The sequence below is a fragment of the Falco punctatus genome, assembly GCF_963210335.1.
Source record: "Falco punctatus genome assembly, chromosome: 3".
Taxonomy (NCBI): domain Eukaryota; kingdom Metazoa; phylum Chordata; class Aves; order Falconiformes; family Falconidae; genus Falco; species Falco punctatus.
Window position 1 is genome coordinate 112,947,000 of NC_137582.1, and position 13,608 is coordinate 112,960,607.

The following is a 13,608-nucleotide window of genomic DNA, read 5'->3' on the forward strand; positions in this document are numbered from 1 at the left end:
CTGAGGTAGACATTCTCAGTTAAGACAGACTGTCTTAGTTGCAGTTGGCATTTTTCAGCATTATCCCTAAAGTAGTTTCATTTCTCACAAACACGTACGCTGAGTGACCTGTACTTTGGCAAAGGAGAGAGAATACAAAGCGAAGTCCCCACGGATGCTTTGTACAGCTCTGCTCCTGCACCGCTTGATCTGACTTTCTTGTCTAAGTTATCTGGTTTTATTGTCTGTGAAATTATATTTTCCCACTTTGCGGAGGGCTTTGGAGACTCAAAAAAAAAAGAATTTTGACATAAGTTTTAAATGTAATCAAAGGAGACACCAACAGTTAACTTAGTCCGCTTCTAGACTCGCTAGTCATGCAATGCAGGAAATGTAAGAGCTTCACACATTGTTCAAAAAGTTGTCTTTATCCCATGTTTGAAGAGATGCTAACTGATTTCCCTGTCATCACTTTCTTAAAGTCCTTGAAGCTTCTTAAAGCTTTCTCCATAGGGAACTGAAGTCCTCCCTGTTGATACTTGCTGTGATCTGATCTGAGACACTGCTGTCTTTACGGGGAGACTTGACCCCACATCTGCCTACCCACATTGTCTTGAAGCTGGTGGCCTGACCATTAGGATTTTTCTTGGTAGGGGGAAAAAAGAACCAAGAAAATAGATAAATATTTAGAGACGTGGGAAAGGATGTTGGTTCTTTTCATATTTGGATATGCCATCTCTCTAAGTTAAGAAGTGAGTAGCATGACCAAATAAATGAGAATGAAGAAAGCTAGCCAAACCGAGCTTCACCTTTGGAGAAAGGTGAAGCTGTAGTATGCTGTATAGACGTAAGCAACTATAATTTATTGTTCAGGACTTTGAATTCCTTAGAAATCTCTCCAGACTTCTAAGTCAGTTATGATAATCTTGCTCTTTGCTCCTAGGTGTGTGGCTCACGCAGCAGCAGTCATTGCTGTCTGCCTGCACCTTCTGCCATATGCTGGTGGTGGTGAAACAGGCAGGGTCGATTATGAAGGTTCTGAAAACAGAGAATGCAGATTGCTTAGGTGTCCAGTTTGCCATCCTAAGGGAGATCCCACCTCCACTAGATGGCATTACCTTGCGCTGAAAAACCCCGTCCCAGCCCACACACTGAGGTGCCAAAATGTTCTGGGTTCTTCAAGGCTGCTTGAAGGAATTTTGTTCCCTGCTTTTCTGCTCTATCATTTAATCTCCTCTGGAGGATTTTTTTTTTTCTCCTTTATGCGGCTTGCCTTACACAACAACTAAAAGGTATGTTATTTAAGGAACAACTTACAAAGAGTTAGTATGTTAGTGGATTTCAGGCTTTTCTTCCCGTAGTAGGACAGATTGCCCTCAGCCTGACTTGTTCCAGACCTATCTTTACAGTCATTTCCCTCCAGCAGGCACACAAAGAGAGAAAGCTGATTTCATACCCCCATTTTGTTCCAAAAAAAAGGGAATGACAATACTTGGCCTCAGCACTCTAAAAGCTTTGTTACAGACCTGCAGATTTTTGTGTGTCCCTTAAAAATGCTGTAGTCTGGCTCCAGAATTACAGGAAGGTTGGTTGGTTGGTTTGGTTGTTGAGAAGAGTATAGGGAATGGACGGTCTAGTATTTTTTAAGTGTATCACGGTCTCTATTACAATTTTTATGCTTTTGTTTGTTGTGCATCCATGAAATACTGTCTTGGAACAGCTGGCTGCTGCCCTCGTAGTAATTACCTGAGGTAGGACTGCGGAGCTTATTGCTGTATGGTGCTCCCTACTATGGTTTCTAGCAAAGATTTGTCAGCTTCTTTGTTGAGTCTATTTGTTTGACCACAGGGAGTCACTGCAACCTGCGTGTCCAATATGTATTTGCAGCAATGAAGGTTGTGCTTGTCTCTGCTGAATTCAAGTGCTTGTGCCGTAAACCTTCGGTGAGCCTCTATTGATAACAGTATCTCTGACATTTGAAGTTCCTCCATGATACTCTGCTTATCATCTTAGGGTTTAGCAGTAGAAGTTAATTGCTGATTTTGATCAAGAAGCATCTTGGCATACATCTGTAATTTTTAAGCAAGTCTGAAATCTAAGACTCCCCTCAGCTTGTGCTTATTTTTATAGGAAAGACAAGAAATGAAACTATCTTTTTGTTTCCCATCTTGCTTTCGAAAGGAAGTAATCAGTTCAGACATACAGAATCACTGTGTTTTGGGATTGTTTACAGATCTCCTTTTACATTTGGAAGACGTTCACTCTTGAAGCACCTACGATGTACGCTGTTGAAGTGAATCTGTTTTTTCCTGATGGGAAGCTCAGAGTCACTCTGATTGTGTTACTGAGTATCTTTGTGTTAATCAGGTAATCGTGATAGTGTCCAGGGCTCTCTAATGTGCTGTAGCAGATACCAAATTGAAATTAGTACAGATCTTCCTAGTATGTGTTCTAAACTCTTGACATTCATAGTCGCAACATATGCTAGAGCAACAGATCTCTGAAGATCTGGCAGTACCAGAATCTGTACTCTGCATGGTTTTGTTTCCTTGGTTGTTTTTTTTAATTCCAGCTCTATTTGCCCTTTCTTTTCAGTGTATTCTGGCATCCCAGGAAGTGCTTGGTCCCTCAGTGTGCTGCCTTTGAAACACCTCTCTAGAGATGCTGTTTCCCTAACGTGGGCTGCAGCGCACCAAGAGCAAGGAAAGTTTAGGCAATCTGGTTGTCTGGGTTCTGTTCGTAGCTTGGTATTTTCGCTGGTTTTATTAGTACTTCGGCCTGTTCACCCATTCTTTTTTCCAGCTGATCCAGTCAGTCGTGCTGCATCCTTGACAGTTACAGCGTGTATCTGATGTATTAAGAAATACTTTTATTTATCCGTTGAAAGGTGAGCTGCTAGCAGAGGGGATGAGAACTCAGTAATGCAGGAAAGCCTGAACAACAGTTGGAAAACTCTAAGCTGAAGTATTTAATACTTAAATTTGGTATTAATTGAGACTAAACGTTAATGTCATGCTCACATCTTTTTTATAACCATTTTTTTTGATCATTCCTGTACTGTTATTAACACCTATATGAAAATGCAAAATACAGGGCATTTTTCTTTACTCAAGGAGCTTTTTAGCTGACATCTGTGGGTTGGTTGTTGTTTTGTTTTTCTGGTTCCAAGGAACCTGAAGGCATCTCTGTTCAACCAGTGTATATGCTACAGAGTGGACATAATCATGAGCTTTTTGAGATATTAACACATTAGTTGTCTTCCCTGCATTGCAGCAGGAACTGAGGCAGCTCAGACTCATTAGGTTTCTTGATCTTGAAATTATGAAATCTTTCTCACGTATTTTTAATACGAGTGAAATGCCTCTCGGGAAGTTACATGCACAGAAGTATCTCCTGCATGAAACACGTATTTCCCGTTTCCCAGTTCCTTACACTTGTAAATGGTAAGCTGGCACTTGCTTTCTTAAGTCACTGCTCTGGCAAATCTGTAAGTGGAAGCTGTGCAGCTAGTAAGCATGATATGTGAATTATACTAAGACGGTGGAGATTACAGCTCTGTTGTTCCTATAGCAACAGGAGTGTCGTGCTGGTTCTTAAAGCAAGCTGGTCCCTTGGGGAGGGCAAAGCTGAGATGCAAACACATGCCTCAGCTAGGTCAGATGCATTCTGTGGATGGTAGGGCGTTAGAAATGAACCCAGGCTGCTTGTGGAGTTAGGAGGGGGACCGTGCTGATGGAGTATTGGACAGTGGTGGAGAAATGCAGATAGAGCTCTTCTCAGTGTAGCTTTACTCCTTTTGAACTCAATGCTCATTTTAACGTGCCTTTCCTCTCAACAGGGCATGCTGTGGTTTTAGAATGCCAGACTAGGACACTAATGCTGGGAATTTCAGAGAAAAGTTAATGTTCAGAAGATAGTTGCTGGGAGGTGATGGAAGAAATGTGTGTGTACAAAGATCTTGAGGGAAGTAAAGAATTATTTTTGTTTTGGCAGTCTTCAGAATTTCACGACAGGCTTAACCTCCTGATCTCTAAGGGCTTTTTGGGTTCAAATAATTTTGCAGGTGACTACAAACAAATCAGGTGTATGTATCTATTCATCATTCAAAGAACACTTGGGAATAGCAGCTGTTAGATGTCAGTTAGCGTCTTCCTTTGTGTTAAGGTAGCGTGGTTTCAATCAAGCTTGTACCCCACTGGCTTGATGTCACTGTAGCTGCGTACTTGCTGTGGAAAGCATTACCTTCAGTCATCTCGGTGAAATTTTCTGAAACGTAGGTGAACTGGTTAGCAGCTGCATGTGCTGAGCTCAGTGGCTATCTATGGTCTTTGCTGCTGTGCAGTAAAGTCGTTTGACCTTCAGATCATCTTGGCTTGTGAGGACGGAAGTCCAGGTGGCATAAAAGAACTACCAAATTCAGCAATTCAGGCTGCTGCAATTAGAACATAATTGCAGTAGGATTTTTTGGGGAAGTTAGTGGGATAAGGCTGTCGCTATTGCTTTTTAAGATAGGACATAGGCCTACCAGTTAGTCATTGTTAATTTCTAGGAAGGATGAGGGTGGGAAAGCGTAGGCCAGAAGAAGTGGGAGAACTGTTTGCATGTCTGAAAGCTTGTGGCAATTGAGGCTTTGCTCATGAAAGAAGATAAGGGGATATTTTGTTGTGTATATGCAAGTCTCTATTTCAGTGCAGAAACGTGTGCCTGGAAGAGGAACAGCTGTGGAGAGAGAAGTTACACGTGTAGAAAGCAGGAGGTCAGGTATAAGTTTCATTGTTCTATACATTAATTACTGGAAGTGCAAAGCTCAGTAAAGGATGTGCTAAAAGTAAACATGGTTCACCATCCTATTGTCTTAGTTACAGGCTTTTGGCAATGTGCAGCTTAACTTTATAACCTGTGCTCTGCTTTTTAATTTTTTTTTAAACTTGATTAGAAAGGAAGCATCTATAGTGGGAGCCAAGTGAGACTGCAGCAGAAGTTCGGTTCCCTAGTACTTTAATCCCTGCTTTCCTTTCACCACACAGAACCCCCTGCTCTGTTCTCTGGAAATGAGCACAGGTGGCTGTAGAATTGCTTAATGAGCAGTCTTGTTAGATTGGTTTAATTTAGCTCTGGATAGTTTGGGGTTGTAGGACTGGACCTGAACAAAACCTGCTTTTTGTGCTGATACATGTGGATGTGGACAACCTTTTTCTGGACAAACGTTTTGTCCAGAAACCCAGGGCTTTTTTGATGCAAGACACCTTCAGACATAATCATACTCCCGAAGTGGCTTCTGAAAAGTTGAAAGCACTAAGAGTATCCTTTTAATTTGTCTGCCGTGCTCTTACCCTTACTTGAGTTCAGCAGATTAGTTTTCCATTCTGTTTTCAGATCGTTGCAATGCTGAGCTAAAACAGGTAGGACTTAGTGCCCTTCAAGAGATTGTGGCATTGTTATATTATAACTAACTTCTTGGCTTGTGGAGGTGAAGGTATCTTCCCTTTTTGCAAGTCCCCTGAACAAATGGGTGCCAGATCTGGAAAATACAACTGCCTTTTATGTCCCAGTCAAGAGTCACGGTGGTCGTGAAGAACAAAAAAGTGCTGAATAATGAGCTGTCTCTTTCACTAGTGAATATAAAATAAGGCCACGAGGTACAATACCCAGAGGGCAGCGATACGTGCGTTGAAGGTGCCTGGGCTGACGTCTGGGAACCATCAGTTTTGGTGTGAAGTAGATGGTCCTGTTCATGCTAGCATCAGGTTTGATAGCCTGCAAGAACTTTCTGCATGGCTGCTGTTTGGGTAAAGGATGTCTTCCTCCTTGCAGTGACGTGTCACCTTGCTAAGGGTAAAAGTGAATCTTTCATGTGGGAATAAAAGAAATCGGCATAGGGTTGAGTCTTTGCTGCAAGTTGTTGTTCTTGTTGGGTGTTATGCCCTTGGGTTACCCACCCACTTACTCATCTACCTAGAAGGTGGTATTATCTTTTATTTGATAGATCAAATTGTCTTTTTAAGGGCAACTGCCTGAAGCTCTTGCAGATGCTGCGTTGCATGTAATTCCTGCAAATGAAAACAGCGGTGGTTCTACCAAATAACTAAAGGAACCAAGGAGGGAGCAGGAAATAAAATTGTTCAGAGTTGTGTTTAAAATCCATTCTTTACTAAACTTGTTTCAGACTGTACCATGATACATAGAAATATATTACTTCTAATCTTTGTCCTTTTTTTTTTTTTTTTTAATTCCTTTCTGAAATGAATAGCTAAACCCCCTTTGCCACCTCTGGTCTTCACTGCTATCGTGTTTGTTCCTGTATATTGTTTTGCTGCTCCCTGGTGTTCCGGCAGAGCTTTCTAACTTTGTATTGCCATCAGATTTCATCGGTATACAACTACTTTTCTGTTCCAGGTTTGTTTATGAAAGTACTAAGTAAAATCAGTGCAAAGGCCAACTGTTGAGAAAGTTGTAATCTCCTTTCCAGCCTGATGATCATCCTTTCAAACACAATTCATAATCTTTCCTTAATGAATTGTTTACCCACCTTGCTCCTTGCACTGATTGCCCATCTTAATTTAAAAGGCACCATATGGGAAACTATGTTTTACAAAATGCTAAAAAACATCAGAGAAGGAGCATGCTTTTTGATGATGATATTATTCTAAAAAAAAAATACGCACTTTGTTCACTAATTCAGGTAACTGAAAACTGTAGTTACTGTAATTACATCGGTGGTAAAACAAGGGTAGTGCACGCTGCCTGTGCGGATAGCTTTGGCTGTGAAAGACCAAAACCTTGAATTCTAGACCCATCCACTGTTCTACTTCTTCCTTTAGGACACATGTAATAATAGTTCAGTAGTACTATAGGTATTCGAGAATTTTCCACACTTCTGTGTTCTTTATTGTAGTCTTGTTTTTTCCTCTAAATAGCAGAACGCTGGTTTAATATTTGGCTTTTTCTGGTTTCCTGTTGCAATGACAAGCTGTTTCTTGTGCTCCCTTCTCTTTCCCTACTCAGAGGCCAGGCAAATGGCAAGTTATCAGAAGTTCCTATTGACACTGGTACCAAAGCTGTGCCAGATGGGCCTAGAAAATTAGAACAGGAGCTAGCTGAGTGTGAACCCGCTCTTCAGTGATAGCTGTTTTGATTGTGAAAGCCAAAACGAACTGCGGAATTCCCGGCATCCTTTGTGCCCAAAGCTATTTCTGCTCATCATGTGTTTTAAACGGCTGTGTGCTTGCACAGAGGGCTGCGCGCAGGAACCGTGCTGAAAGCTGGAATTGTTCAGGATGGGCAGAAATAGTGACCTGGCTGTTTGTGGGCTTGCAGGAATGTCTGGAACGAAGGTCTCTTTTCTGCGTGAAGCTTGCAAGGATGCTTGTATGAATATTTTTTCATATTTAGACTGTAGGAGGGGGGGTGACCCCAGGAAAACAATCAGCATCTGTTAAGTAATCCGGTTCATCGTGTGTGCTGATGTGACGTCATCTGTGATGCTGCGGTTGCTAGGCTACCCCAGCTGCGTGGGGCTTGCACAGCAAAGCCTCTGCTCTGGAGGGGATGCATGTAAAATACAGCGGCATAGGTTGTGCTTTATGTGCGCTTGCTTGCTTAATGCTTCCAAGTGTCATTATGCCCCCTTTTTATATCACAGAAGTGTTTCTCAGAATTCCCGTAAATAAATCCTTCTTTTTGTAGAGTCTAGTAGTCCTTATGCATTTAAAAAAAAAAAAAAATCATCATGGCAGCCTTTTAATTCAGAGCTGGATCCTAGTGCTATATATCATTTATGTTTTGATCAAGGGAAAAAGTTTGTGGAGGAGATGAAAAGGGAGATGACTTCAGGGCTTCCGAGTGCTGGCAAGAGAGTGCATCAGAGCAGTTTTTGATGTAGTTGTGTAAGATGGGGGCCTGCATATGAAAAACAAACTACTGCTTGGTCCTTAATATTTCGTCCTTTTGACTACGTATAACAAATAGATTGTGAAGCATATAAAAATAAATGTAATGGCATTTAAGAAGCATTGGTTTGGTTTTTAAGTATATCAGCGAGGGCAATTTACAACCTTCTGTTCTTCCCCATTTTTTAGCCACTTCTCCTTTGTGCAACTAAGGAGCAAATTAGATAACCGAGAAATGGAATTCGTATAATTAAAACAGATGAGGAATTTTTATTAGTCCTCTCTCTTTCACCTTGCATGCAGGTGTAGAGGCAGAATTTGCTTGGGGCACAAAGTTGAAATCTGCTTCTTGATACGCTTCAAGTAAAAGACTTGAAGGAGAATTTTTACATGCTGGTGCTCCGTCCAAGTTGCGTTTGAACTTTCCAAACGCCAATAAGAGAATTCTGTCGACCCGATGAGTTACCTGAGTGGGACGGGCAGTCAGTGTTGCTTTTGGCTTTTCCTACTTCGTTGTCTAACCCTTTAGCTTTTTCAGAAGCTTTGAAGAAAAGCTTATTAAGCAAAACTATCCCAAGTAGTTCAAATTAATTAATGAAGGGGCAAAATGGTCGTTGTGAGTCATCTGTTGCACTTAGAATGGAAGAAATATTTTTTAGAAATTATTTACACTGACTGGAGGATTCTTCATATTTTCTAATCAGTTATCTGTTAGGGGATCCTCAGATGAAAGAAAGCATTTACTTTTATCTGACTTTTTTGGGAATCAAATTTTTACCAGAAATTAAAAACATTGCACTCAGCCATTCAGGGTTGTTTTCCAGTTCTTGTCTAGACTGGAGATACAGATTTAAACCACTGCTTTGGCACTACTGTATGATGTATTTTTATTTCCATATTGTCCTGAAGATGTTTCTCATTAAGTGCCTGTTAGACACTATATGCTCTATACTTAGGAAGTCCAGAGACTGGATTTTTTTTTTTTTCCTGAAAATCTCAAGGTATCTTTTTGAAGAATGAGAGCGTAGCGTGGAATATTCTTCACAAGCCTTTATCACATTTCTCAAGCCATTCAGGTCTTTCTGCTATAAATGCCCACTTGAAAGACCACACAAGTTTGCGGAGACTTGAAGATGGTTAGGAGAAGGTAATTAACATCTTTCTGTGCTTAGGGGACATGAGTTTTGATGGTAATTATACACAGTTGATAGCCTCAATTGGAGAAAAAAAAATCCAATAACTGCGAAAGTCCACACACTGAATTCTTATGGAAAAGATTTCTTCAGGCTAGGATAAAAGCATTACATAGCAAAGCTGTGTCTGTTCCCTGGGCCGATGGAAGCCTTTAGTTCGAAAGAAAATACTGCACTGCCGTTAGAGAATGGAACATTTTCAAGGCACATTAGTTTATAATGGGTGTTTAAGTGATTTTCAGTGGGAGGAACAAGGCAAAAACCTTTCAGCTGGCCTATTAAAAGATTTTTTTTTTTAATTCTTAAAAGTAAAGACTGATGAATATCTACATTTAAAGATAAAGTAATGAATATCTGGGTGTCACTTAAAAAGGACAGTGTGATGTGTAGGGCGGGCAGCACAAGGTTTATTGAACAGCTGAGTTCCTCGTAGCAGAGGAGCTCAGTAAGTCTCTCAAGCAGTGCCAGGGTTTGGGGGGTGGGGGAATGCTATCTGCATGCTTGTGATGACAATCCTATGAATTATTTTTCTTTGTCTTGCTGCTTAGAAATATGTAACAGCAAGGAATTCTTGGTTTTCTTTAAAAACAAACGGGTTTCCTTAGGCTTGCAAAGGAAAGTTTTAAACCTGCTGTTCAAATGTTTAGACTGCTTCAGGTTGCAGTCCCAGAAGAACACAGCTTTCTCTTCTTTCTGTCCTCTCTTTCCTTTCCTCTTGATTTTATGGATGTGTAGGATGACAGTTTGGGTACTGCATCTATCTGCTGTTCTGTAAAGGAAGCAATTACGGCACATGATTTCCTGTATCCATTGTTGTTACAGGTGCTGAGGATGTCGTGATGGCATTTTCCAGATCAGAGACAGAAGACAGAAGACAGTAGCTACAGGATACGTGAACAACACAGAACTGGAGAGGACAGTGAGATTCCTGAAGATAACAGAGGAGGATGGCTGAGCATTAATGTTTCTTTGCCCACCCTAATTGTTCCTTGGTATTCCTTCTCCCTTGTAATTTTGTTTCCCATTGCCCAACCCTCAGAATGCATCTCACAGCCATCTGTTCCTGTAAGCTTTTGCTGCTCAGCTGGGCTGTGTTAATTAAGGACAAACCTAAAGGTGTAGTTGTGATTGGCTTGAAGGGACAGGCTGTGATTGGCTAAAGGAAGATTTTTTCAAACTTGACCAATGAAAATCTTTTACCTTGCATTTTATTGTATATTTTACGGAAAGTCTCTTGACATCCTACTTCTAAAGCAGCTTTTCATGCTGTGGTGCTTATTTAGGTCAAACTTGTGAATTTGAGGAGGGTTTGATTTGGCTGCCTAGAATTGGAAGCAACTTGTGGTTGGATGGCGATGCGAATGCTTTCTCTTCAGTTGGCTTGCAGGTATTTTGCTGACTTCAGCGTTTTCACTGCAGAAAGCTGATGTTTTGGTGCATTGATTATTTCTTTATACTTACTGACTTGGGGGAAAAGACAAATGTGCTTTGCAATATTTATTACACCTATAAATGCTTGCTTTGGGGGGTTTGGTTTGGTTTTTTTGATTGGCTTTGAAACCATGTTCTTGATTTCCTGTTGGCTGCAGTGTTTCTGATGCAATCAGTTTTTCCATGCTCATCTGCTCTGTGGCCTCAAGCTCTTTCGGGAGCATGTGTCGAAAGCATATTTAGTTCAATAAGTCTACCTGTTTAAGCTGGAACACGGAGATCACCAGCCGCTCTGTGCTACTGCGTGGGCTGTACCATGAACTCCTGGTGGACCTGGCTGTTCAGGTGGCTTCTCTCTTTGCTTCTGACAGAGGAGCTGTAGATGTTTTGCAGGAATTGCAAGAATGAGGTCTATGGCTGTGACATGAATTTGCCAAATTTGTATAGAGAATATGTGAACTTGTTTAAAATACTACATATGGTTCCACTTTAACCCTTTAATTGCTGCACAAGACTAGCTCTCACGTAAGGAAAAATTAACGGTCATTAACTTAAATCCAACTTGCACTGGGCTTTAATAAACTTAAGTTTCTAGTCACTTGAAAAACTGGATGTAGTTTGGCTCCTTGCAGCTGTTTGGTGATATGGAAATTATCTGGATCCTAAGATAACACCATGTTCTTTAGGCACTGCTGCAAGAGGCAGTGGTGCTGTGTTAAGCTGCCCAGTAGTGAGTGTACAGGTAACGCTCAGGTTAACGCTCCTAGTTGCAGGGCCTTAAAACACACGTGCGCCATTTACAAACTGAAAAACCTGCAGTGAAATTCCCGAAGTGCACTGACTGTTCAGGAATCTGCACATAAAATTTCTCGCACTGCTGCCTAAAACCTAGGACTTCATTTTCTCTCATATGTGCAGGTGATTTCTACAGTACTTCTAAGATATTTTTTTTCTTGTGGGTTGCACTGACTTTAAGATGTTTGCAAAACTCTATTAAAACGAAACTCCATTCACCTGTTTCTGCTTTCTTTCATATGGTTGTTAATTATTTGAAGTAACAATTCCAGAATCTGAGTGTGACAACATGACTGTTTTCATGGCAAGAAATTATGATGACAGGATGCTGTTATGGTCTCCAAATGGGGAAAAAGCCTGAGAGAAACCATGGAATACGTATACAAAAGGAAGAACGGACTTGCAAGCACAAGGAGGGAAATTATCTTGAACGAATAAATTCTGTGTAATCACAACAACTGTACATCTATTTATGAAAAAGACCCTTCTGCTTCAGGTGCAGCTTTGTAAAGTTCAATGTGAAAGTAAATCTTTTACCCCTGTTTGTTGTGGCCAGATAAGAAATTTATTTTTTACCAGGAATGAGCCCAAAAGATTCTTTGAATTTTGACCTGGTTGCCTAAAAGGCACTTTAATTTTATCTTCGGTGCAATGGGGGGCAGCCCTTAAAGGGTTAATTTAAGGGGATACGTGTATTTCTGCTGGCTGGGATGAATGGGCTGGATTGTGGTGGCCTGTCATTGTCAAGCTAACATGCATCCTCCGTGTGTATCTATGGCATTTCTGAGCTGTTAAATCTTTTCAAGGAGAAAAGTGAAGTGTTTATGTCGTTTGATCTTTTCACTAAAAATGTAACTGTTGGGGGGGGGGGGAAATACAGTTTTTAATAGCTACTCTTGTTTCTTATTGATTTATTATACTGTTAAACCGTCAAATGGAAAGAAAATACTTGCTTCGCCTCTGTGGAAGACTGCCATGTAGACTCCAAAGTTGGACTCTCGAGTAGTATGTTGAGAAGGATATATTGAAAAAAGCCACGTGTTGTATGACAACATGATTTGGGATTCAGAAACTGGAGGAGATGTAGTCTCGTGGGAATATTTGTGCTTGCTTTGTTACCGGTGTGCTCTCCCCCTCCCCACTGGTGATTTCTTAACTTCAAACCAGGGCTAGAAGAGTTATCATAAACCATTTGTGTATAAATCAGGGAGAAAGTAGTGGCAAAAGGGGCTTTCCAATATTCCCTTGTTTTATTCTCAGTATTTATCTTCTTGCTGTGAAAACTAAACCTCGATTACAACTGCCGAGCCCAGATTAACTGGGAGAGTAACCCGCACGCAGTACATCAGCATGGTTGACTTATTTATTGCACATACAAATTTCTCTTTACCTTTGTGCTTTTGTTTTCTCAAGCACACCATTACTAATAAAAATAAGGAATCCATTGTTTTAGAGGTCAGAGGTGTAAGTACAGGTCTAAATTGAAATACATTTGTAAATGGAAAAGGCTGTATGGTTCAACTACCAAACGAATGGTGCTTAAGGCATTCAGTAAGGGAGCATAAAAGCTTTAGAGGCATCTTCCAAAAAAGTACACATCCTTTGGGTGGTCTTTTTGGGAGGCGTGGTCCTTTAGATACTCAAAATGTGCTGTTGTACTTGTTTTCTTACCAAGCTTATCCCCTGCCTCTCCTAACACGCTGTTTTTGACAGCTTGAGGAGAAGATGCAGAGCCCAGTCAGGTCCTCCTCTGCCTCTCTGCAGATGGGTAGCGATTGCCGCCGTTGTCAGCGGGTCGTTGTGTCTGCCAGCATTGCCACTGGGATGCCACCAGTCTTTAGGCCTTTAGATTGAGTCTCCCAAGTCCTGAATGAAATAAGCCGTGGAGTAAGAGAACATGTGAGCTGGTGGCACCAGAACACTTTGGAAGGAGCTGTTGCCTGAAGGAAGCTGGACCACTAACAAAATAAAACAAGCCTTTCAGGGTTTTTTGTTCCTGTTCCTAAGGTGAGTAGTTACTGTGAGTTGTCCTCTTGGCTGTTCGGTGGCCTGTATGAAAGTTTCTAGTGCTTTGCCATGAAATATGTTTCAATTCCCTAACGTCTGTGTTTCTAATTCAGCAGCAGCCTAAAGAGTTCTGGTGAAGGCAAAAGATTAAATGGGCCATGAAATTCGAAGACCCCTGTCACCTATAGGAGAGATTGTCCTAAATAAGGCTTCAGGGTCGTATGTGGGATAAATTTCTACAGCTATTGAGAATCCGCTGTAAGAATAGAGCGGTGCCATGTCTGAAGTTATCAATGTTTCATAATGCAAGAAGA

General features: G+C 41.0%; 1 protein-coding gene across 2 annotated transcripts in view; it reads left to right on the forward strand.

The window, feature by feature from the left end:
* The window catches only part of CTNNBIP1 (catenin beta interacting protein 1), a 32,561-nt gene extending 21,056 nt beyond the window's left edge, over positions 1–11,505 (forward strand). For both annotated transcript variants that reach the window (XM_080380972.1, XM_080380973.1), the window contains one exon: positions 9,884–11,505. In XM_080380972.1, the coding sequence (XP_080237098.1) occupies positions 9,884–9,942 (59 nt within the window). In that variant the 3' untranslated portion in view covers positions 9,943–11,505. The remainder of the gene's footprint in view (positions 1–9,883) is intronic.
* Positions 11,506–13,608: the final 2,103 nt, after the last annotated feature.